Consider the following 24,701-nt stretch of genomic DNA (forward strand, 5'->3'; position numbering starts at 1 on the left):
AGAAGTAACAGTAGCTAGAAGAAGGTAGTAACATCTTGCTGCGCTGCAAAGACATATGCCAAAACTCATCCATCAAAGCCCCAGAAGAGGCAAAGAGCTGAAGACTAATACAACACCCTGGCTTGGGTGTCACCTAGCAGCCCCTACTTTTGCACACGGGTCGGTACCACATTTATAGACAAAAATCTTGGTAAAACTGTCAGTGAGCGTAACAAGTTAATAGAGACAAGATAAGCCTAGGCATCAGGGAATCACACTGCACTGGCAAACAGGTATTCCTGCTACAAAAGGTGAACAAACTAAAGAATAAATGTCTGTGAGTATCAAAATACAACAACCACAAAATTGCTTTTCTTAATCACCAATAACAAAAATTCCTGATGGTGGGCTGCAGAAGTGGAGGTTTATGTAAACCTGATTCTGCACAAGGGAACACGGAAGGTTCAAATACAGGTTCCTGGGGCTGTTGCACAAACACTGCTGATACGAAAAAGATAGTGTGTGCCAGGTGCTGGAATGGAATTCTTCAGTATCCAAACAAAGCACAATATAAATCACAAGTGAAAGCTTTACAGTGCTCGGACCCAAACATTTACTAGGGTTTAACGGACAGCGCAGAAGTACATCTGTAGTAGCATCAGCAAATGGCCTGATCACAGACAGCTGGCTGATAAATAGAACATGAAAGGCTTTAATTTGAAGGTTTTAATTGAAGAAAAAAAACCTTGGCTTTTTATTTCAGTCATAGTAGGCCAAAACTGAATAATTCTTCAAATGAATGCTGAAGATGAAAATGGGGAGAACTGCCTTTGAAAAATGTGTCTTTGGGGCATTTTCTTGGATTCCACAGCACATTTAAACAATACAAACCTCAGAAAACCAGCTTCTGTTTTGCTTTCGTCAGCATATTTACATGTTAATGCAGGATATTATTGTGTAGTTGTGCAGGACTAATGTCAGTTCTCTTCTGTAACATGTTATTTTATCTATTTAGTAAGTTCCATCAAATTCACATAAAAATACAAAGCTTGAACTAAACTTGCAGTACATTAGAAATGTTTTATTAATCAATTAACTCACCTGGACATCCTGAACAATACCTAATTCCATTAATGTCACCAGATTTATGTTAAAAGGACAATTAAGTCTAAAAACCTGGCTGCAAGATTATCAACAGATGTGAAGAAACACATAGACAGAAAATAATTCCACAAAGAGGTGGCAGGATTTATAGCTCCTAAACAAAGTTTTAAGTACAACGAATAAATCACTGACAGAAGGTAAAAAAAAACCAAACCACCAAAAACCCCAGCAACAGCTCAAGCAACACAGAACTGCCACAGATCCCCGCCTCCAACAGAATAACTAACTGGCTTTCATCTCGCTTCTCTTATCTCATTGCCAGCCCCACAGCTAACACACCTTATTTTGGAAAGAGAGCATTTGTATTAAGACTGGCATGAAAACACAGAAACAAATTTGAATGAATTTATTTACGTGCAGGTCAGACGAGGCTGGCACAAACAACCTAAATGACTTCACAGAAAACTCAGAGATCCATGAGTGAAAAAGAATACATACAGACGTTCAGGCATATATGACAATCCATAGAGAATAAACAAATTCACCATACAGCCAAACCCTTCTGTCACTGCAAGAACGTTCCATGGAATTAATTTCTAGCATTTTGTTTTAATCTAGTTTTACATGTCTTGTCACCTTAATTTTTCTGGCAATGCAGCTCATGACTTCTTTCAATTTTATCTGAATATCCCTGTTAATATATGTGATATATTGCTCAGTGATATTTCTTCCATGATGCTTTCACCCTTCAAAATACTTCTCACAGTTGCTGATATTGTTTTTTACTTAAGAGTTTAACCAGTTTTAACAAATCCTAATACTTCAGGCAGTTAGTGGGAAGAAGGTTTCTAAATAACAGAAGAGTCTGCCAGTGTAGATGCAAAAAGGCCTCACCAACTGACAGACAAAACCGCTCAACTCAATAAATGTAACTGCCTGCAACAAGGAGCTGCAACAAGATCTAGGAGCCAATTCCAGTCCTAAATGTTTACATAAATTGTGGGGGAAAAGGACAATGAGGTACTCTTGTCTTTAAATCTATTAGAAATAAATGTATGGCTAGAAAGTATTGCTGCTTCTGAATGACCAGCAATGTCTTGAAAAGAAATCTAGACTAAGCCTAGAACTAGTAAAGCATTCAATAAAAATAATACAAACCTTCAATGCTCTTTAAAAGTACCTTTCATTCAACAAATGAACATGGCTACAGCAATGTGTCCTCAAGCTATTTCCTTTATGTCCCTCCAAATCAGATTCTGTTATTCAGGCACCTGCCTGACTCATTTTGGCTAACGCAGCCACATTGCATTTGATTCCGAACGCTGGCTGATGGCCCCTAGCTGCTTCTTGTTCAGTGGTATTTCCCAGAAAACAAAAACCTCTGAACTGTACTATTTCCTACTGGTTTATTGTATGTACTATACATTCAAAGCAATGTCTATAACTTTGGTTTAACTGGAGCTTTGGTCATTCATATATCCTGTTCTCCCTGAAGGGGAGTTCGGTGAAAGGGTCATCATCCAGAAAAGGAAACCCCATGGTCGGATCTGCTAGCTTGCCTGAACCTGTTTCAGTCAAAACCATCTGGGTTATAAAAGGGACTTTGAAGTATTTAAAATGTTTTCCAGAGTTATCAGTTAAGAAACAGTTAATCTCTCTTCCTCCCATGGTATAGCAAAATACTCACGCAAAGGTCAAAGAAGCAGATGCTATGAGAGGTCAAATCTGTTCAGGTCATGTTGTCACAGTAAACTAAAAAATAAATTATTTCTCCCAATTCATTAAAAGGAATCACACCGTCAAACTTGACATTTTGGTGGTTGCCACCATTCACATTGACTGACTGCGCAAATTAAAGTAACTTCTCTGTTTAACTATTCCAAGTACAAGTAGATAGTTTTCTTCCTCATTTCGAAAAATATTTCCTAATTTTACCCAAGTATATCTTAGTAGGTGACAAAAATTATGAAAGCTCTACCCCTGAGTAGCACAAAACTATTATTAGATAAACCTAGCAAAAAAGCCATAGGAAACAACAAGGAATCTTGAATTTTAATGATTGCATGAAATCACCGTATTTCAAGATTTAGGATTAATAAATATAACTAACTTTCCTGTCACAGTTGTATTAATACTATAAAAAAGTCTTGTAAGAACCAAAAATTGCTGTGTTCCACTCTTCAGTACTACAGCCTGTCAACCATCAAAGCTATAAAAATTCATGCATGTGAGAGGAACAATAAGAGGAAGGCAAGAAGATGCCAGGGTAATGACTCTTCACAGAATCAGTTTTCATACAGAAATCAAAATCTCTGTCATTGTGGAAAAAAAAAAGCCTTTGTAATGTTTGGCAAAAGACAACAATACAGAGCTTGTGTTTGGTTCTGCACAGATGTCAGTATCTGTATTCATCTTAGGGGATGCAGAAGCAAGAGAGCCAAAAAACTCCTAAAATGAAATAGGTTAGACTTTCCTGCAGGTGAGAAAGGTTGCAGATTTTAGTTTTTCTCAAAGGGAATTTCAAGTTTTGAAAATTTTTAAAAACATATTCTGAGAGTTAAAAACATGCACAATCCAGGAGAATGCAGCAAATAACAGCACTATCACATAAATGTACAATTTTTGCCATAAGCACGGATCACTGTACAGCTATTTCATTCTTAAAGCCTCTGGCTTTCAGAAAGACTGCAACAGAGATCCTGTTATACTTAAAATTTAGTTTAGAACTCTTGAAAGAATCACCAGCACTTCTCTATCTTATAAACCACTACAGCTCTTTTAATGCTGTCTCTGATGAATACCTGATTAGTTTTAATGCAGTAAAAATAACTACTCTTCCTCCCTGGAATGTGTAGCATCGCAGACCCTACTCTTCACATCCAGCAAACAGTATCTTCTATTGACTAGGAGTGAGAACATTATCAATTGCAATGGCATTAAAAATGGAGTGTTATAAAGATGAGCTACAATATAACCTTGCTGGGAACTGCATAGCTGGGTACTTAATACAGGCTTGGCTCTTCTCCTCCCCTACAGAAAGTGAAAACAGGCTTTAGGATACACTGAGAGTCCCACAGACTCTGGCTTACACAAAAGCAGTTAGTAACAAATTTCTTTGGTCCACAACTCTCTGCTGGGGTCATTCTCCCCTTTATATGCTTGCGGGGAAGAAGTACTAAAATATTTAGGTAACATGAGTAGCCTCTACCACTGGGTGAATAAGAGTGAACATGCACGCGATGAGTAAGCAAGAGTTAAGAAAGCATTAAATTTCTATTTGAGAAGCCTTTCAATAAAGTGTTATACAAAACTCCTCCAATACCCACAATGTGTTCTATACAATTCTTTTGGTAAGGAAAATGTATTCCCCTGAACAAAAAATCTTCACATTTAAAGAGGCTAAGTATTATAAGGTCAGACATTGCCTGCTTTGTATTTATTATTCTACAACTATGGCTTTCTTGAACGCAGAATTTTGTGGCTCTAAAATGTCATAATAAACCCTACTTTTATCAAAGCTTTCTCGGATGTAAAGCAAGTCTTCTACAGAATACACATCTTCCTTTCCTGTCCAAACAGTGAGGCTGTATCTATATTAAAAAAAAACAAAAACAAAAACAAAAAAAACACAAACAGGAGAAAGAGAAAAAAGAGAACAGTGTGTTACTATCTTAAGATAAAGCATCTAAGACAGAAAGACTTTGCACTAATAAGCTCCTAAAAATATTCAGGACTATAGAACCTTAATTTTAGGCATGTAATTAAATACCAAAAACTTAATCACCTTTAGTTTTCAAAGTTAAGCAGCCCTAATTTACGAACTATCTGAATTAACAGTTTTATATGTCCTTGCCCTCCTTACCCTGCCACATCCAGGCAAGTCATCACCCTCCACCCTGCATTTGTGCTACATCTGAGAGCACTGAGAGTCCTTCCAATATTCTTGTTACCACAATTTTGGTTGCTGCATCAAAATGCTACCTCAGAAACAGACATGCTCAACACATCCTACCTTCCACACAGGGAGCATGGAATGTTTGGTACAGACAGACTAGCTGAAGAATACGACTGACAGTCTTTAAATAAACCTCTACTTGACACATGCAAACTAATATCTACAGAGGCCTATTCCTTTGCCACTTTTTTTCTCCTCTCATTACAGAGGTTTGTCTTGCAGTTTGGCTCCAGGCAGAGTTCAAGCTCGTGCTCCTAAAGCTAAACTTGCTAGAACTTCCCAAGAAGGACTGCAAAATTTTAAGATGGACAGTCCTATGCCACCCAGAACAGTTTATCTGTAGCCTGGTCCCTGTGTGAACTGTTCTGCCAAACAAGGCAAACTCTGCAAGGAGTAAAATAAAAAAAATCTTAGGCAGATATCCAGCAAAGAAATTTACCGGACTGAGCATTTAAAGTTTGACAAAGTAATAAGTAGTAACATGCAGAGCATTAGAACAGAAAACATGAGGCTATCTCACTGATTTCCACACTCTGTTTTGTCACCTAAGTGATGTATAGTGACGCCATCTAAGTAACCAAATATATCCTCTGTACTGTATCACATACACTTTTCTCATTAATTGTAGACTTTATTACTTTAAAAAAAACCTGAAAAACTTCCAAGTATCATTTAAAATTAAAAGCATTACTCTCCACAATCTCCACCTCATTTTTCCCTTTGCTTATTAAAACCTAATTAATCTAAAACCTGGGTAGATCAGAATTTAGTTTTATGTCAGCAAAACTGGCTCAGGAGTTTCTATATTCTAATCACGCCCCCCCAAAAAATCTGGATTTTTACGCTAGGGTATAGAGAAAATCCTAATATTTCGGTGGGAATAACACTTGTACCCAATGAGGATATGTTTGAGAATGGCACAATTCAAAAGACATTCTTAATATGTTTTGAAATTAATTTCCTAGTTTAAAATGTTTAATTCTAATTTATCTTGATTCTCCACTGTAAATGAGAATAACAGCACTTTATTTGTCCATCCTGTTGTTTCTAATTACTTAGAAATTTTCCAGACAAGTGACTGAGTTAAATTTTCTGTTTTGGGCTTTGATCTTGGTTGGTGCTTAAGGAAGAACTTGAGTAAACTGTATAAGGGCAGAGTAGGTGAAAAAGGTGAGTAAGTGACAATATGTATGAAGCAGGTTTTATTCTCATTCTATTAGATGTAAATAATTTTTTAAAATGAAATTGTTATGGGTTTGTAAAAAACAATTTAAAAAAAAGTCAGTGTTTGGAAACTACTGAATGTATTTCAAGTAGCTAAACAAAATTAATTAGGTTCGTAGCAAACTCACTGACCTCCAATCTAAAAATTACCTTTGACGTTTTTAAGTTACATTACTACAGAAAATATAAATACCGAATCCAATTAAAAGTATATATAAATTTAAGTACTTGAATTAATTCCAAATTGCAACATCAAACTACTTAGTCTATTTAACTATATTAGTCTTATGAAATGTTTATAGTGGAACTGGATTTCAAACCTACCCAACATTTAAAATTACTTACTATAGGTAATGAAAGAGGCTTTAAAATTTTATTATTGTAAAGAAATGGAGAGTGACCACTTCTGTATGACAAAACAATTTAAGAGCTGAAGGAATTAAAGAGCTGCAGGGATAAACTGAAAGAAAATATATTTTCAATGTGACTGGGATAACTGTGTACACATAAATGTGCTATATTTAATATAAACAAATATGTGCCTTTATAAGAAACACAACTAAAACTAAAGTCCCTCAAACTTACCTATTCGACTGTTGGATTAACCAGCACAGCTCGGACATTGACTGTCGTACTAATGCTGCTCTTACAGGGAAAGTTACAGGCTGGGAAAGCACACTGCATATCTGAGCCATTTCTTCCACCATCATCCAGTCATAGCCTACAGAAAAGACCATTTGATTAAAAAGAATTCTTCACAAATACCATCTCTGTCAAAATAAAGATACAATGATTTACAGAATGGTTAGGTTGTAAGACAAAACAAGAGCAAATATGGGGTTTGTGAAAAATCACATAATTCAAATGAAATCACCAGATGATTTTAAATAAGAAACATCATTGTGACAGAGGAGAAAAGCAATACTAACATGGAAAAATAAACTGATTTTTAAAATCTTTATCTCCAATAACTGCAGTGTTATTTTACATATAGGTATAGAATGTGACATTTTTTTCACGTCCAGGAAATTTTATCTTTGCCCATGCTCTAAAAAGCCTTGCTGCCACTGATTTCAATAAGGACTAGTTTTAGCTTGACAGTGACCCTTAAAAAATGAACACATTATAAAAGATTCAGAAAAAAAATCGAATTAATCCAGTAGTACTGGAGTTACACACAAATGAAGGATGTAAAACATTTTGTGCTTAAAAAAATGCTAAACCCAAGCAATCTAAAATGGCTGAAGTGTCTGCTGTTGAGACTTTTGCAAGCACTGGAGGTATTTAAAATAGTATTTAATGGTTTTTTTATTTCTACAGGCTGTGAAAGTCTTAACTTCAGTAACAACAGTTAGTAATTCTTTCCTCAATTACTCATATGCAATGGAGTGACTGGAAATACTAAAAAAAAGCACTGTATCTTAAACAAAAGGTTTTGCTGGGCAAACTTTTAGTTGCAATCAGTCAAATAAGTGCTGTTTTTGTAATGTCTTACAGTGTACCTGTAATTAGCATCACCATAAACTGAAATTTAGAATGGAAATAAAGTTACATTTATTAAAAAAGGTTACTCAGTACAGGATTTCCAATACATACTTCCAGCAACTTTTTACTGCACTGAAAATAATTTGGAGAAAGTCTTATACAATTTAATAAAATTACCGTGTAACATACAACAAAATCCTCGTGACACAATACTAAATCTTGCTAATGAATAATTAGCAATGGGAACGGTGTATAATTTTGCCACTGTGGTCACAGATTATATCGGTGGGGACCGTGCTACTGCACACATGCAGGTGCACTGGAGTAAAACACCCTTACAGCAGCTATGAGAATTATGAGAGGAAGCCTGTGAAAAGGACCCTAAAATAACAGCTAATTGGAAAATTTATTGCAAAAATTCAATTATTCAGCAAAAATTAAATTATAAAAGCACTGTTGACCTACAATTTGGTTTTGGTAATCTACTGCAAAAGCACACTGATAGGGTTTTAAATTTCCAGCTCATCTATTTTTCTCCCAGAAATCTGCCAGAATTCTGATTCCCAAACCAATCCTCCTAGGATTCAGGGAGCAGACTACCTGAAACAGGGCTTAAGCAATTTGTCCCCCAAAATTCCTCAGTATATAAGAATGAGTTGAAGAACAAAATAGTTTAACAAAAATATCAGGTTTTTATAGGGTTCTGTTGCAACTCAAACACTGAACAAATTGCCATGTAATACACAATCAAACATATATCAACATAGAAAACAATTCTTTCTACATTCACTACTATTTTCAAACTAAGAAGATGGCATGTAGCTTATTTTGAATCAGTTCTGAAATGAATTTGAAGAAAAGAGACGATGCAGTGTAAGCATTGGATTTTCTATCTTTACCTTTATTGTGTTTGTCAGGGTGCCAGCCAGTCGTCCACCCCAGTGATAAGGTCACATTTGGGAAGAATGAAGTAACAGTGTTGACGAACCCTTGGGCATCCACTACAGCATTATCTCCATTAGGTCCTGGTAGGATGTCTGCATTGATCCAAACAGGTCGCCTCAAATGCTGCTTCACACATTCAAGAAGCTCCATGGAAGGCCGCACAGCTTCTAGACTGTACCAATAACACACGGGTGAGGTGAGACATCTCACTCGGACCGAGGACGGGAAACATACAGCACATCTATAGATGGATATGTTAATGAAACTCTCCCTGTAAGCCAGAGAGCAAATGCTGAGGACCCTTTGTACCATAAGGGGACTGTAACTGCTGGTGTAAAGTAGCGTAAGCCTCTTGTCTCCCTGCTGCCCAATATGAACTGCTTCTTGGCTCTTATGGCTCTTCTAACTCCTGACCTGTTAAGACCTGGATGTTATTGAACTCTTAAGAAGGACTTTAATTAAGGAAGCCACTGCAGGCTCTAACACTTTTGTAGTTGTTGTTCCCACAGCTCTGAAGTGCTGCAGAGTACTGGCAGCATGAAGTCTGCCCATCAGACATTCATCCTACAGCCAATTATTAAGTATGAAATGTAGTTACTTCAGCAACCAACGTAGCACCACTTGTAAGCATTCAGCAACATATCTTAAGTCACATACTTTCACTGTTCTCTCAAATCAAAAGAAAAAGCATAACTAGAAGACAAACATTAACCTTTCTCATTTCTGCCAAAGCTTTTGAAACAGCAAGACTGTGGAAGGAAAGGAAATGTGGAATAACGGGGAAAAAGGAATGAGTGCCAAGAAAAAACGTATTTTCTTCTCTCACAGCAAATTAATTAACATTCTATATAGCATTCAGAAATTTAAAATCTTTATGGTCAGAGTTGTTATTTCCTTACTAATAGCAAGGACCTGTGTTTTCTCCTGTGAGTCATAAAAAGCTCTGAATAAGCCATCTCCTAGCTTTTCCTCAAAATCTTGCAGTGATACAGAGCTCTGATACAGAGCTGAGCCAACAGAAGATTTCTATGCTGTTCTGCAGGGTTAGCTTCTCCATTCAACATCCTAAACTGGTCCCTCTGGGTGTCACAGAAGCACCAGGAAAAGCAAGGGGAAGAGAAGACACTGTGAAAAGCAAGGAGAGGATCACAACTGCTCCAGCTAACACAGATATAAATCACAGGCTACGTCCTCCACAGATGCCTGTTTGAACAGCAAAGATGATGGTGAACTGCCACCATGTCTCCCTAGTTCCAAATTCCAAGGCCTAGTACCTAATTCCAAGGACCTCTAGCCTCGTACACCAGTGCTGATGCTTGCCTTAGCAGCAGTGTGTGAGTACAGGGACACAAAGTGATAAACAACTGTTCTCACTGTTCTGTAGGGATGGTTCTGCACCAAGTAACTCCCTAACTTGGCTCATGATGAGTTCAGAAGAATCGTATCCAGATTTGCAGCAAAAAAAGGGAACAGCAGCCAGCTGTTACATTACGTTAGCTCTAAAGCCAAAAATTGTCCCCTGAGCTGCCTGTGTTACTTCCTGTAAAAAGTCATTTTGTGCATTTCAACTTTTGTATTGTTGAGAAAGCTGCATAGTGGAAGGAATTCCACTCAACACTTTCGGTCAGTATTAGCTCAAGTCTTAGAGGAAAGCCAGTTAACGTTCTTGGCTTACATATTTCTTACATCATCTGAGGCCAGAACAGTTGTCAAAGCCTGTGGAATGTCCTCCTTTTTACTACAAAGTAGAAGAAAGTGTAAAGGGAAAAAAAGTCCAATGCATCATCTCTCTAAACAAACAAAAAGAACCCCAGACAGCACCAGTTTTATTGCACAGCATTTGGAAAATTCAGGTGTATTGCTGACTCCATATTGAATGATTCTGGCATTTTTGAAGTGGGACTCCGAAGTCCTTTTGCCGAATACATTCATTCCTGCAGAAAAAGCCAGCAGGAAATGTGATTATGTGATCAATCAAGCTGACCGAGTAGAAATATACAAATATTTTTTTAAAGCACTGTTGAAATAATATTCAAAACTTCAGCAATGGTATCCGCAGAAATACTATTCAAAAGAACATCATAATCTGTATGACTCATTTGACTTTATTTGCACTTTGTGCTTGTGTTTTTTAAATGCTTTTACACAATTTGACTTCTATAATGCAGTATAATTTTAAAAGCTTTTTTAACTGTCTGCACTTGGCTGGAAATTCCTTGTGGAAAAATAAGAGGTAGATGTTTTTAAATTAATTTAATCAATAATTAAAATGAAAAAAAGTCCAAACCCAACAGCAAACAAACCCAAACGAATGTCTACTTCTCTTGTCCTTTCCCTTCTCTGTCGAGGCAGGCATTTCCAGATTCTGTTTAACAATAAAAGGACTGAGGCTGCCCACACTTCTTTGTATTTTCATGAACTTTCACATGAAAACTGTGATTGCATTACACAGAACAACAAGTACAAATCACATTTCCCACCTATCTAGCACTTTTTTTTGCATTTCTATAGCATACTTGATCATTGATGAAGCTCTTTTTACTGTGGAGGTGCGATTCCCTGTCTGCTGTGTATATAGACGTTGTACAGGCAAACTCAGACAAAGCTAAAGTAAGGAGTTGCAGCGGAGTATATTTGAAAATCACAGCTCACTCTGAATCCCATTTCAAACTTTTCAAGGCAATCTCATGGGGTTTTCAGGTGTATTTTCCATTAAAGGCAATGAAACAGCTAATGGTTACAATTCTAAATGAACCTCTGAAAATTTATTTAGGAAGTTCGAAAGAATTTGAATTTACTTAGAATTTTAGTTGGAAGGAAACTGAATTTACTTCAATCCACATGTATCTCATTAGACAAAAAGCAAGATAACTTTTTTGTATAACAAACCACACTGAAGAAATCTACCACCACATCATTTGTGGTACAAGATCAGATATTCAAAGTAGTACAACCTTAAATTGTCTTGAATTGAGATCCCCAATAGATTATTAGTATTGGAGCTGATCAGGAAACAGAATTCCTCTCCTTGGGGGTGGCCGGAGTGGGAAAAAAGCTCTGGGAAAATGAAGCTACTCATGCTGGTATGGGATGACATTTCTAAATTATTGTGAACTTCAGCACAGCTTCAGCAAGCTTTTCAGAAGCTCGCTGAAAAACCTTGACACTTTCATTCCCCTTCCCCGGTAGAGAATGATACCAAGAAAGCTGGATGACAGCAGGAGAGACCCGTGTGCTGTCAGGCAGAGAGACCCAGGGGGCTCAGCCCCATTTGCAGCCTGGGAGCCACTGTCTGACTTTCCAGTTGGAAGGTTGTCCTTCTCTATTTCTTTGCTCAGGCAGAAAACTCATAGGAGCTTCCCAGATAGGCACCCTCATTTCAGTTTTCCTGATAGGAAAACTTTACTCAACAGCAACTCAGTAACAAATTCACTGAATATGAATTATTTGTAGTTCAAAGCACTTTCAAAAATTTTATTCTTGTGATGCATTTAGTAATACTGATTATGTTTCACTGCATCAGCTGTTTAGGAAGGAGCGTGCTACTGTGAATTGCACAATAAGAAAGAGTTTGATCTACCATCACCAAAAGATAGTTAGCGCTACCTGTAAAATTGTTAATTGGTCAGAACGCAAAGAATATACAAATCTTTTTGTCTTGAAATACCTCTTAAAATCCAGCTTGATGCCTTTATCTGTGTTGACAATCTCTTTCAGCCATTCCTGCAGTGTGTTGTCACTGTCTGTTTCAGGTGGATGAGCCATGATAGGGACTCCACTTCCTCCCTTGCCACCACGAAGAAGAACATCTGCTTCTATCATGTGAACATCACCTGTTGATGTAAAAAATGAATGTTTTAACAGAAGCAAGTTCAGAAGTTCCAGTGTCTGCTCCAGAGCAACAACAGGGCAAGTCTTTCCACACTGGACTGTGCACACTGACTCCACAAAGGTCACCCAGTATGAACCAGTAAGCATATACTGTATAACCAGTATTCATACCTGTGAAGCAACAGGGGCGTTTTTCTTTGGGTACTTTAGTCACTGAACTCTCCAGAAATCTACAAGCACATGAAATTTGATTTTTGTAGATACATTTGACCAAGTGATCACAGGTTTTTTTTCAGAGGAACAGCAAAATGAATATCCAAAATGTGAATCCACTCTTGCTACATTTCAAATCTTTTCTAGAGAGATACTTTTAAAGAAAAGCTTACCAGAAGATTTTAACACCAGTGGAGAGTGAGTACTCCCCTTGCCTCTTTCTCAAAACTGACCAACCCACCTCAGCCAAAACTTTTTTAAGAAGCCAGCCAGCCAGAAACATCTGCCAGGAAAATGGTAGCTGAAACACAATACAAGTGTGTGGAAACCTTAGGAATGTTGCAAGCTCTTGAAAACAGCTTTCTACAATGAGAAGCATACAAGACTCTAGGCACTGCTACTAGCTTTGCAGAGAATTCAATATACGTAGCTACTTAGACTGAAATAATAATAAAAAATAATTATTATACAGGCAACAGAAAGCAAATTACATATAAAATTACATAAATAAATTGCGTATTTCCCCAATATTCACATAAATTGAATTAGAAATTGCTGAAATAAACTGCTCACAAATAACCTAAAATAATTCAATCATCTGGAACAAAATAGGGGGAAAAAGCCATAGTAAAACTGCCCAGTGGAATCTGAGAAATATTACCCAACGTGTTACATCTCACAACTTCAAACTGTCCTAAAAAGACCTAGAAGATGATCAATCCACATAGGGTCAAAACTACCTAGGAATCCTGAAGTGTCTCAGGAGGATGGGAAGAGTTCGGCAGCATAGCACTGGTGGAGCCGTCACAAGCACCTACGCTCCCAGCGCTGCAGCTGCGGCTCAATGGGCAGGCACCCGCAGCAAAGCCAGCCTGACACTTATGGCAGCTTCCCAGGAGGTTTTGCTCCGCCACCTGCTGCCCTTAACAGCACTGATACTGAACCTCATCGGATGGACAGACGGACACACTTTTAATCACGTCATTTCCATTTTCAGATTTCCAGAGCAGACCCACAAACAGAAGCGTCAGCACCATGGAAAGGGTGACTTACCACACGATCAAACAGGGCTGAACAGGGACAGCTCGACCACTGCGGCCCAGGCTGGAATGCCAGGCAGCTGCGGTCTAACCTCAGTACTACCACATCGCAGAAACCAGTTTTACCTGCTTTTGCGTTCCGCTGTACAAACATGTAAGCTTTACAACACTCCAGGCAGACTTAGCTCGTGTGCGTGACACCAGAAGACTCATTAACCGTGGCTCTGGTCTGCGGGCAGGTGATGAAGGCCTTTGTTAATCTGAAGGTCTGACCTGACAGAGGGCCTACACACCCAGAAGCTGCTTGTCTTTCCACAACGAAATGAGTTTGTGTCATGAAAGGGTACCACCTCCGCCTCCAAACCTTGTACCGCCGGCCTCGGCAATGTCGGACCGCTGGGCTGACAGGGACAAGACAGCTGTCCTGGGACGGACAGACACCGGAAGCCTCGCCTAGAAACCAAACCGGGAGCGCCTCACACACGACCCCCTCTCCCCGCCAGCCCCCGGGGCCACCCACGGGCTGAGCCGGCTGCCACTTACTTCTGGCGGCCTCTGAGGCCCGGGCCTTGCTGTTGGCGGCGTGGAACCAGCTGATGGCCGCCCCGTCTCTGGCTCCGATCCGCTGTTGCTTCAGAAAATGATCCACCGCCTCCTCGCTCCACGCGCCTGCGGCGGCCCCAAGGCAAAGCTCCCCTCAGCACCGCCGCCCGGCGGGAGCGGCCCGGGCCCTCTCAGCCCCACCACGGCGGGACGGGCGCGGTGCAACGGCCCTGTTCCGCCGTACAGCTCTTACCCTGTGCCTCCTCCGCCATCACCTGGCCGAGGCGCGGCCGGCGCTCTCCGGACCGGCAAGGGCAGTGGTAGGCCTCGGTGCCGGCCGCCGAAAGCGAGGGAGGCCGGGAACGCTTCCGCCGGAAGCAGAATGGGCGGCACCGCTGGGCGTCAGAGCAGCAGCCCCGGGGCGAGGCAGGCACCCACGGGGATCAGAGCAGCAGCCAGGGCAGCACTCCCGGCCGCCCCGCCCCGGCCCTGCGGCGGGAGAGGGATGGCGAGGAGAAGCCCCAAAAGCTGCGAAGACGAGACATCTCTACCCAAAAGTTGAGGGTCTTTTTTTGAAATAACAAGAGATTGTTACCTCAAACGTAACAATATAGTATATATAACAATGTATTGTTCTCTGATTAAATGGAAATACTGCAGGAGTTACTAATAGTTAAGAAAGGATCAATTAGAAGTAGAGACTAACATCTGAGAATTTTAACAAGGTAGTAAATAATGCTTAGGCCAGATTAAGAAGGTATTAGCAATGTATGCCTCACTAACGAGTATTTCCTCAAAAGAATACAAATAGTGGACAGATCATGCTATGAAGAAGGTTGTGAAGGTAAAGGGGGGGAGGGGCACAAATCAGTCAGCAGTGATGAAAGGGGACATCTGGCCCCCGAAGGCACTGAAAAACTGGACAATTGCCAAAGCCCAGTAAGTGGGGGGAAAGGTAATTCTGGTGGGGGGAAGATTATAACCACCAACTCAATTGAGGAAGGAAACGACTACCCTCCCACCTCCTTTTGAGCATGGGCAGTGAATTAATAACAAACTATAGCCTTAAAATTAAGCAGAAAAGATACCAACAATTATGTGTGAGATAGGCATGGTGTGGTCACCGTCATGTATAAATGTCAAAATGAATTCCAAAAGCATGCTTCATTTGTAGAAATACTCCACCTCACACTCTGCACAGAATAAAACAATATCTCCTCTCTAACTATATTTCTTGTGCTGGAGTTATTTTAAATTACAGATGACAAGATCAAGCATTTTAGTTAACTTTCTTTATTGATCATTACTGAGTTAGTACAGGGTGCATTGCAAGTACCCAGCTGCTCCTTCATTACCCCTAGAGACAGACATGGCAGAGCTGCTTTACCCATGGTGTACAGCATACCAGGGACAACAGCCACCTCAGACCCAGCTGCAGTCATTAACAACTGTTCAACCTTTCACTGTTTCCTCAGCTGTCCAGCTGTAGCTTGTTTTCAAGCCACAACGTTTTGGTCACACTGCACATTTAAGGAGAAGCAGCAGCCTAAGTGATCATACGCCCAACCCAAGACTTCCACTGCAAGGACCGGAGTCCCATTACAGCTCCACTGAGCCGAGAGGTGCCCCTTTTCAACTCACTCTTGGGTGCTTTTTCTCCTCTTGGCTCGACCCTAGGTCTCCCTGAAGCAAAGTCTCAACACAACATATGCCAGATTTATTGAGTGGTACAGCGGTGAAGAACAGCTCAAGCTGGGTGCCTCTGGAGAGGGACCCCGAACAAAGAAATCCCAGGGCAATTATACCCTTAAACCTAAGTTCCCCTCCCCTCACACAATTGTTCGGTCCAACATCAATATTTGGGTCTGAGGGCTTCTTATTCCTTTCTCTGTCTCCAGGTGGGACATTCCTTTTCTTACCTTAATGGACACAGCTTCTGCTGATGGTTGTCACTACCTTATCTGTCAGCTCTGCACCAGTTTTGGGGCCTTCCTTCATCTAGTCAAGTAAAAGTTGAGTATGCAGTCAGCCTACCTAGCTGGAAGTTCACAACTTGCAGCCTAAGGCTTTAGCAAGCCTTGCTACTAATGCCATGTACTGGGTTCCATCTGAGCTAGAAAGTAACTACACTTCTACACTGCACATGGTGTGGTCTTCATCTTTTCTCCAGTACTGCGATTCCTCTGAAGAATTTACATTATTCAGCTTAAATGCAGCCTCAGTTTCCTCCAAGGTAAGACCTTGAAGCCTAAACCATTCTAAGAACCGGTATTTTGAAGCATAGGTAACAGCAGAGCAGATTAGGTTAAGTTACAAATTGTTTTTGATACAAAAACATAAAATATCCCCTATAGCATGAAGAAGGCATCAAAGTTTTAATAGTTCATTATAAAATTGTACCAGCATTTTTACTGAAAACAATATAGATCTTGTATATATTTCGTTTTGGTTCTGTTCTTGATAAACAGTTGTGTGACAGTTACCAAACCCCAATTATGGTTCGCTGAACCTCAGTACAAATCACATGCATCACAAATACATAAATAGATCTTATCGACCCAATATCAAAAATACGTACTATACAAGAACCTCAGGCATACCAAAAATCAGTCTGTTCATGAAAATTCACACTTAATCCATCTATTCTCCCTGAAAGTAAAGGTGGCTGCTAAGAGGTGGCAAAAGCAGTAGACAGGAGCAGAAAAGATACGGCAGAAATCTTGTCTGACTTATTGCTACATGTAGATTACGTCAAGGGTAATCTGTTTTTTTATTAATCACTGAAAGGTCAAATTGTATCAGGACTTCCAAACACAGAGTAAAGAAAAAAATGGTAGTATTTATAAAAATAGCATCAATTTAAGTTAGATAAATCCTTATAAATGCATGAAAGAAATCAGTAACTCTGTAGAAAAATTAATTCAGAGCATATGTTCCTGAAGCACCAGCATAACATTCTAGTGTTAAGGACTTCAGCTACAAAGCCTCCATAAACATACCTGCAAAATTCTTCCTCGTGCTGACCATGAACAAGTGTCAGAAGGTGCGCACTTGTATTCTGCACTGATGTACGCGTTTGCAGTCAGCCACAAAACATCTCATATTTTAATCTCAAATGGCAAGACAACAGTTGTGTGCCAGATTCTACTCCAGTACTTAGCTTGTTTGCACATGGAAAGCACATGCTCCAGATAGAGATTAGATCTAACCACAGCAATTTTTAGTAACACTTATCTGAGGTTAAGAGGCAAGACATTATGGCTTAAAGTTACACTACATATAGTAAATGCTACAACTGTGTAAAGAGGTAACAAAACCTGCCCTCTTCTGCACCTGTATTAAGTGTAAACTTTCAGAACTTTAGGAAGCATTACAAACTACAACTCTTTTGTGGTGAAGTAACCAGAAAGGATTTGAGGGTTTTAAAAAGCAGTCTGAAAATCTATTAAAACGTAACAGGTTTAGGAACTTCAGCATTTTTAGTGTTTGTAGCATTATAACTTTGGTGTTCAGATCTAGCAAATCAGTACATTGCCTGTAATCAGCCTCATCAAAACAGATGTTCTATAATGAAAAATATTAATTCCATTTTCAGTGGTAGATTTGTAGGATCTGACATCCCACCATGAATCACAGGAATCAGAGCACTGTCCAATTCATTCAGATAGTTCTGTGGAAGAAGGTGACCTCCGGATCCTGCTAAGTACTCAACCTAGAAGGAAAACATATTAACGTTGATATTAACACTTTCTATATTAGCAAGACAACACAAGAGCATAGTGTCTTGGTGAAAGAATATTTCAGCTAGCATGAAGTGATGAAATAACACTGAAACATTGGCAACTGGATGGATTTTGTGGTCGGTCACAAATGATTAGGCTTGCCCTTGAGAAGCACGCCACATTCCCCCTGGGTTTACAGGGCCACGCTTCATCTGCGTCCCAGACTGCTTTAGCCTGGGCATTCAAGATTGATCTGATTATATCCTAGTATCACAGTTACTATTAGATTCATTTTGAAATATACCACCGAGAACTAGATTTTCAGGACTCTATTTCCCACTTCTCTCAAAAAAAGATAAGTGGGTATAACACAGAATGCCTTCAGAGGCAAGGAACTTAACTGTTGTACAGTTTTGTAATCTTTTGAGGGGCATCACATGCCAGATAGCCTTGCCTTCCCGTCTCTTCCATCCTCAGCTGGGCAGACCTATCCTTTTTTCCTGTACAGATTTTGGCAAATATCCCTTACTGAACTACATTAGGGAGCAAAATGAGCAGAAAACCACAAGAAAAGCATCAGAAAATTAGCAATATGATTCTCTAAACTGACTCAGGCAGATGAGTGCCAGAGGGTTAGAACTAGGGAAGGACCGATAGCTTACTGCAAGCAGCTATAAGGGGATTTGGGCAGAATAAGGAAACAGGACTATTCCTTTCAAGAAAAACTAGTCATTAACACAGCTTCATCATGAAATTTCATCCTCAGTCTGGATCTGGGGTAGGGCAAAAACCTAAAAACATTCAGAAAGAGATGCAAGGTCTTTATAAGAAAGAGATTTCAGCTGAAATGAAGTGTCCGCAATAGAAGTTGAAAGATTACCATATCTGAGTCAATGAAAATTCTTAGGCCTATCTTATTCATCCCATTATTTTTCAATGTTTTAAGGTATGGGCAAAGAGCAGTACTGCAAGCAGTAGCAATCTCTTTGGCAAACTGGTGAGGAACAGGACTGGGCAGTTCATGGTCCTTTAGAAAATAGTATACCTGAAATTACAGAAAGGATAAGGGCAGTCAACAGCCTGGTTATATACAAAGTAAGGAAGAGAGTAATTCAGTATACACGTAATGCAGAACAGAGAAAGCTATGCTTGTTTGCTGGCAGAGTATTTTAGTATTTCATCTATTCAATCAAAATACTTAAGTGACCATAAGAATATCTGGATTATATATTTATAGACTTATCAGTGCTAAGATACTTTTAGTCTTTTTCACAGGAGAAAAACTGAGAAGTACATACACTATCAAAGTGCTATGGAAACATTCTGCCTATCAGTACAGCTATGCATCAAATAAGTTTCTTTAGCAGTATCACTTTGTATGATCGCTTTACTACTTAACTATTCTAAGTAGCATCAAAAAGGCTCAAGAACAATATAATTTACTAACTTCAGTACACTTCATAACTTTTCCCTCTCTTTCGAAGTCTCTGCCTTGTGGTACTTTTTCATTCTGAGTTCCTTCCATTGATTCTCCATCGACTGGGCTTAAAATTCTATGGAAGATAATAATATGGTTAATAATTAATATTTTATTATTTAGATTGACTAACTTGTATGAAATAATGTTTAGTCATCCTTAAAGGCTATTTAAGCAGCCTTACAACAAAATGTAAACTGAACTGCATAATTACTTGCATCATGAAAACATAGATACTACAAGAAGTAGTATCCAAATAGGGAATAAACAACACTTAATATAAACCTAATCTTACAGATTTAAGGCGCTATAAGCCATCTTAGGTAAAGCCACTGTTCTAACTGGTCAGAGAAGCCACAGAAAAAGGCATACCAAGTCAAAAGCCCATGGCCTGAGAAACAACTTGAGACAAGTTTTGAGTTAGTGATGTACAATTGAAAGTTACGAAGCTACATAAACAAGAATTCCAATCACATCCAATAAAGATGCCTTACATCTCATTTTGCTTTGCTGAATGTTGGCATTCCAAGCAGTGAATGGCCAGGGGCAGTACTATGTATGCACTTCCTAGCGCCCCCTAACAAGGAAGCTTAAGGGGATTAATTGCGTCCTCACACAGACTGATTAGTGGTTTAATGGAGGACTTTCAAAGGAAACTGAGGGTTCACACACTTTCCCTGTCAACTTCCCCAACAGAGAAAACAGTACTACATTTTCATGAACTACAGGCAAAATTTTTCTGTTAGTGACACCTAGAGGATTGCAGGTAGTTTACCATTCCATCCCCTTTCAGGTTTTAGTATCTAGTACTCTCTTTCAATAAAAATACCTTACATATAGTTTCTTGAAATTAAAGGTGGATATTTGAAGACTGGGAACAAGAATTCTCTAAGATATTTTGCTTTGGAAATACATTTACCCTTTGTTTGTTTTTTCTTCATTTTCTACCCAGCAAATATCTACATATTCTTTTGCATCTCCTGTATCCGTTTTGCCACAAGTTATTTTAAAGTCCATCTTGTCTCTTAATGCCTGACGTAGGCTTTCCATTGTTTCTGGTGTTATTTGTACCATTAGTCCATCTAGAAGAAAACCAGTTGAAAATCCAACTTATCTACAGAAAGAGTAGCATAGCTTTTTAGTAGAATCTTGGCTTAAATTATAGTGAGACTAACCCTCTCCTACAGCTCGTTAATAAATGCACATCAAATGGACTCCATCCCCAACTACGGCATTAAATGTTACATGAAAGAGGAAGTAATGAAAACTTTTCTTGTCAACAGAACTAACACTAGAAGATCAATCTTAGACTAACCTTAGAAGGTTTTGCATTTATGTGTCAATATATGTATTTCATCAATATGGCAATGAAAACAGTTCCAGATATAGGTAGCCGTAAAGGAGAGACTTGCATTGACTGAAGCAAAAAGTAAAGACTTAGTGTGTTTTAAAACAAGTGAAGTAGACTCTATCTTTTCTATACCATTTGTTTGCAATACACTTTCTACAAAGCTAAAAATCCTGAAAAGAAAACTTTCGCTTACTGAGGAATAAAGACACACAAGACTGCTGCTATTTTTTTTTTTTAAGTTCTCTTAAGAAGACAGCACATCAGACAAAATTCTTACCTTCAACTATACTGGATTTAGCCAAAAAACCTGAAGATGCTTTTAAGGCTCCATTAAACACCACAAAACTTGCACCAGTAACTAGAAGAAGTAGGAACAGAGTGAGGACCACTTTACATCACTCAAGTTTGTCATTACTGACATTTAACTTGCATTCATTTTTAAAAAGGCAGGCAAAAAGGTACTACTAACTGAAAGCACTAATAAAAATGCCTCAGTTACAGGATGATATGAAACATAACTCTCTAAAAAGAGAAGAATTTTTTCCAGTCAGACCTTGGCAAAAGAGACCAGTTTTATTAACTTCTTTTGTGAGCGCTAACAGAATCCTCTTAAGATATTAGTGGCAAGCCAGCACAGGCAGGCCAAAAAAGCTCCTATACATATGGAGGAGACATGGTTCAAGAAACAACGGTGTGGGGTTTTTTGATTCAGGTTTTTTTCTCTTCTGTCCTTTAAAACAGACATGACAACTTTTCAATAGAATTTATTTACAGAAGCTATTCCTGAAGTTTAGGTCTTTTTCAGTGGTACTAAAAGCAACTGAAAGAAAAGATGACAAGTGAATTTCCATGGTACAAACCTTTGCATAAATTTGTTAGTTATACACAGCGTTTTAAACAAAAACAAACGAAGCAGCTATACTTAATGAAGCACAGAACAATATTTCAGGTTGACACCAGAGATGGTAAGAGTACGGCCCTATCAATCCAGAATCCCCCCCCAATTAATGGGCCTTGTTGAAAAGCATGACTCATCAACCCAGGCGCGCTGCCACGCTGCACAGCTGTATCACTTTCAGAACCACTGTTCTTTGTACAGGTGGTTGGATCAGTTTGCTAGATGTTGTACAGAGGTACTCATTGTTACCGTATTTCCATACGGTCAGTTATTCAGACTATTTGTTTACATATGTGGATATATTGCCCCATGCACACTAATGTTAAATTGAGTTTTTGAAATACATAAAGAATCTGATTATGTCTGAAAATGTAAGCTATATTAATAAAATTCTGGAAACAGGAAAAAAGCATTAATCTCCATTTAATATAACATTTGTAAAAGATAACCCAAGTGTTTATATCAAACAGCAACATTTTATTTTGCATCTGAATTGCTTCACTGCTTGAATGCTGAACTTTTTGTCTCAACAACTTACTGGGAAAACGTATTTTCCTTGCAGCGTAAAAGTGAACATACATTTCTGCTCTAGAAATGTGGTTTTTCTCCACAAGCCAAACTAGACAGCTTACCTTTCCTAGGACGTCCAGTAGCACTGATTGCTTGTGTGTGATAGAGGCCATGCTTATTCTGCACACACACTAAGTGAGAATCTGCTTCAGTATTAAAGCTTGCTCCAATACTAATTACATGTTCATTAGAAGAATTTACCACCTTCATTACCTGTCAATAGAGAATTTGTCATTAAACTGACAAATCTCTTTATGCAGTACTCATTTTAAATACAAGACATTAGAAAAATCCAGCTCTTAAATCCCAAGAATTATTCACTTAGTCACTTCCAGGGAGTTTGAACACCACAATTTGCCATGACTAGCTGGAGGAACACTAAGCATCATCAAAAATCCTGCTTCATTAGAGAGGTATCAGTTAGTCTAAGTGCCTCAGGACAATGGCAGAATATCAGAGTTGTAGAGGGTTTGTTGGTCTTAAGGCTAAAATATTCATTAAACCTCATGCAGTTTACCATTCAGGTTTTTTTTTTGTTAAAATTTAACTGAACAAGTTATAATAAAAACTACCTCGGAAAAAAGGGTTTTTTAAGGCAAAAAAGTGTGTTTTTTGGTTTTTTTTTTTTTTTTTAAACTTTTAAGCAAAACACCACCACTAGGAAATGTGCAAGAGAATCCTTAAAAATATATGCCAAAACATTTTGAAGAAACTGATGATTTTTTCAGCATTTAATAGTTATCCTAAAGCTCAACTTTTCACTCATCATTACCCAACTTCCAACATAACCCGGAAATGTGTGCTCAGATAACTTCATGCCCTTCCCCTATCACCTTCACGTGCTTATATCAGCTTAAAGGTCAAAGAGTCAACTGCACAGCAAATGGCAAAGTAATCTGGAGAGCTGCTATCAAGTGGAGAACTCACTTGCAGAACTTCCTAGACGCTGATTACAGAATAAAAACATTACAGCCTCTAAAAACCAACCCACACCCTTTTTTTTAAGAGCTCACATTAAAGATGTGACTGATATTACATGAAAAATAAAAACTAAAGTAGTTTGGATTGGAAAGCTAATCAAGATCGTTTTACTCACCTCATTATACTTCCTTTGGGGTATTTTAATACAACTTCTACCCATCTCCACATGAACAAACAGGTTGTCTATGGTATGCAAAGTATATTGATAATTTCTTAGGTCCTATAACAAACAAAGTTTTTAAGTTAGACAACTAAGTATCATTTTCTTACCTTTTATAACAAGCTTTACCTAGATTAAGTACTTTACATACATCCCTAAGACTTCTAAAGAGTAGCACAAATTCCAGACTTGACTTACTCAGGTGATTTTGCCAAAGCCTAAAGTTCTTGACATAAAGCAGACTGGTTAATCAAAGGTTAAGTTTGTGTGACAAAGTAGTTACTGTTACAGTTAAGACCACAGCATCTGCCTGTCACGTCTTGTCTTCAGATTCAAAAAATGTTGGATTTAAGAGTAGAATTCTTGCACCACAACAGTGCTTGGAAAAGAAAAATGCAACTGAACAATGATTACTACCACCTTCAATGTAAACGTCAACATTCCTCGCATCTATTTAAAGGCATTTCTTACTACCAGACCAAATGTGTAACAACATAATGTGAAGGACACAGCTTTCCTAACTCACATATAAATACTCTTTGGTAATAAGGTTTCATGTCAGGTGTAAGAATAAAAATATTAGCCCTTTGCAAAAAAAAAACCCACTCTGTGCAAAATACCATTAAAACTCTGATTCTTGAAAGCAATCTAAATTAAAACAGGAAAAGAAAAAGAATAAAACATTTACTCACAACAAGCAGATTCATAATTGTGTGTCCTATCTCTCCAAAGAGTGGCTTCCGGTGCCTGAAACTTACTACAGGAGCTGGATATGCTGGGGGGAGGGAGGGAAAAGGTCATGTTTACGTATCAACGACTGTAAGACTTGCTAATCCAAGTATTTAGTTTTGTTTTCAGCTATAGCCTATGTTTCTTAATCTCAAGATTTGACCAGCCAAAGAAACTAGAGCCCCTGTCTGATTCTGTGACAGACCATCCTTCACCCCAGTGCATGGTTTCCCATCCATGGATAGATCCCACTGCAATGTTTCTTAGCTTTCTCATGGGCTAAGCACAGGAAAAAGTAGTCAAGGGAGTCTAGCAAACAATGCAAATTCCCAAGTGTCTCAACAGGTGGGTTCCTATGTATGAAACATCAATCTTACACAAGTGTAATATAAAATAGTGCAAAGATTATTCTAAGTATTTCACTTGTCTAAAAAACTTGTCTTTTCCAAAGTGACTTTTACCTTTATACATATATTTGAAGCGTTAAAACTTAC

The 24,701-nt window shown here is 38.6% G+C and overlaps 2 protein-coding genes across 4 annotated transcripts in view; both read right to left on the bottom strand.

The window, feature by feature from the left end:
- Positions 1-1,474: 1,474 nt before the first annotated feature.
- Positions 1,475-14,701, bottom strand: FAM151B (family with sequence similarity 151 member B). 2 transcript variants are annotated; one of them, XM_075080045.1, is made up of 6 exons: positions 14,573-14,701; positions 14,320-14,445; positions 12,360-12,525; positions 8,647-8,864; positions 6,848-6,983; positions 1,475-4,673 (listed from the first exon to the last, which is right to left on the bottom strand). In XM_075080045.1, exons 1-6 carry the CDS (start codon positions 14,589-14,591, stop codon positions 4,523-4,525), a joined length of 816 nt encoding a protein of 271 aa, XP_074936146.1. In that variant the 5' UTR covers positions 14,592-14,701; the 3' UTR covers positions 1,475-4,522. The 2 variants fall into 2 exon arrangements, with proteins under 2 accessions (XP_074936146.1, XP_074936147.1); XM_075080046.1 differs by adding an exon at positions 13,903-14,005 and having other exon boundaries at positions 14,320-14,679.
- Positions 14,702-16,679: 1,978 nt separating this feature from the next.
- ZFYVE16 (zinc finger FYVE-type containing 16) overlaps positions 16,680-24,701 on the bottom strand; it is a 28,205-nt gene continuing 20,183 nt past the window's right edge. For both annotated transcript variants that reach the window (XM_075079902.1, XM_075079903.1), the window contains exons 11-18: positions 24,171-24,253; positions 23,434-23,538; positions 22,400-22,550; positions 21,147-21,227; positions 20,438-20,600; positions 19,489-19,594; positions 18,922-19,086; positions 16,680-18,031 (exon numbers count right to left, since the gene is read on the bottom strand). In XM_075079902.1, coding sequence (XP_074936003.1) covers positions 17,870-18,031; positions 18,922-19,086; positions 19,489-19,594; positions 20,438-20,600; positions 21,147-21,227; positions 22,400-22,550; positions 23,434-23,538; positions 24,171-24,253 — 1,016 coding nt within the window. In that variant the 3' untranslated portion in view covers positions 16,680-17,869. The remainder of the gene's footprint in view (positions 18,032-18,921; positions 19,087-19,488; positions 19,595-20,437; positions 20,601-21,146; positions 21,228-22,399; positions 22,551-23,433; positions 23,539-24,170; positions 24,254-24,701) is intronic.

Source organism: Phalacrocorax aristotelis, chromosome Z, assembly GCF_949628215.1.
Source record: "Phalacrocorax aristotelis chromosome Z, bGulAri2.1, whole genome shotgun sequence".
Classification (NCBI taxonomy): domain Eukaryota; kingdom Metazoa; phylum Chordata; class Aves; order Suliformes; family Phalacrocoracidae; genus Phalacrocorax; species Phalacrocorax aristotelis.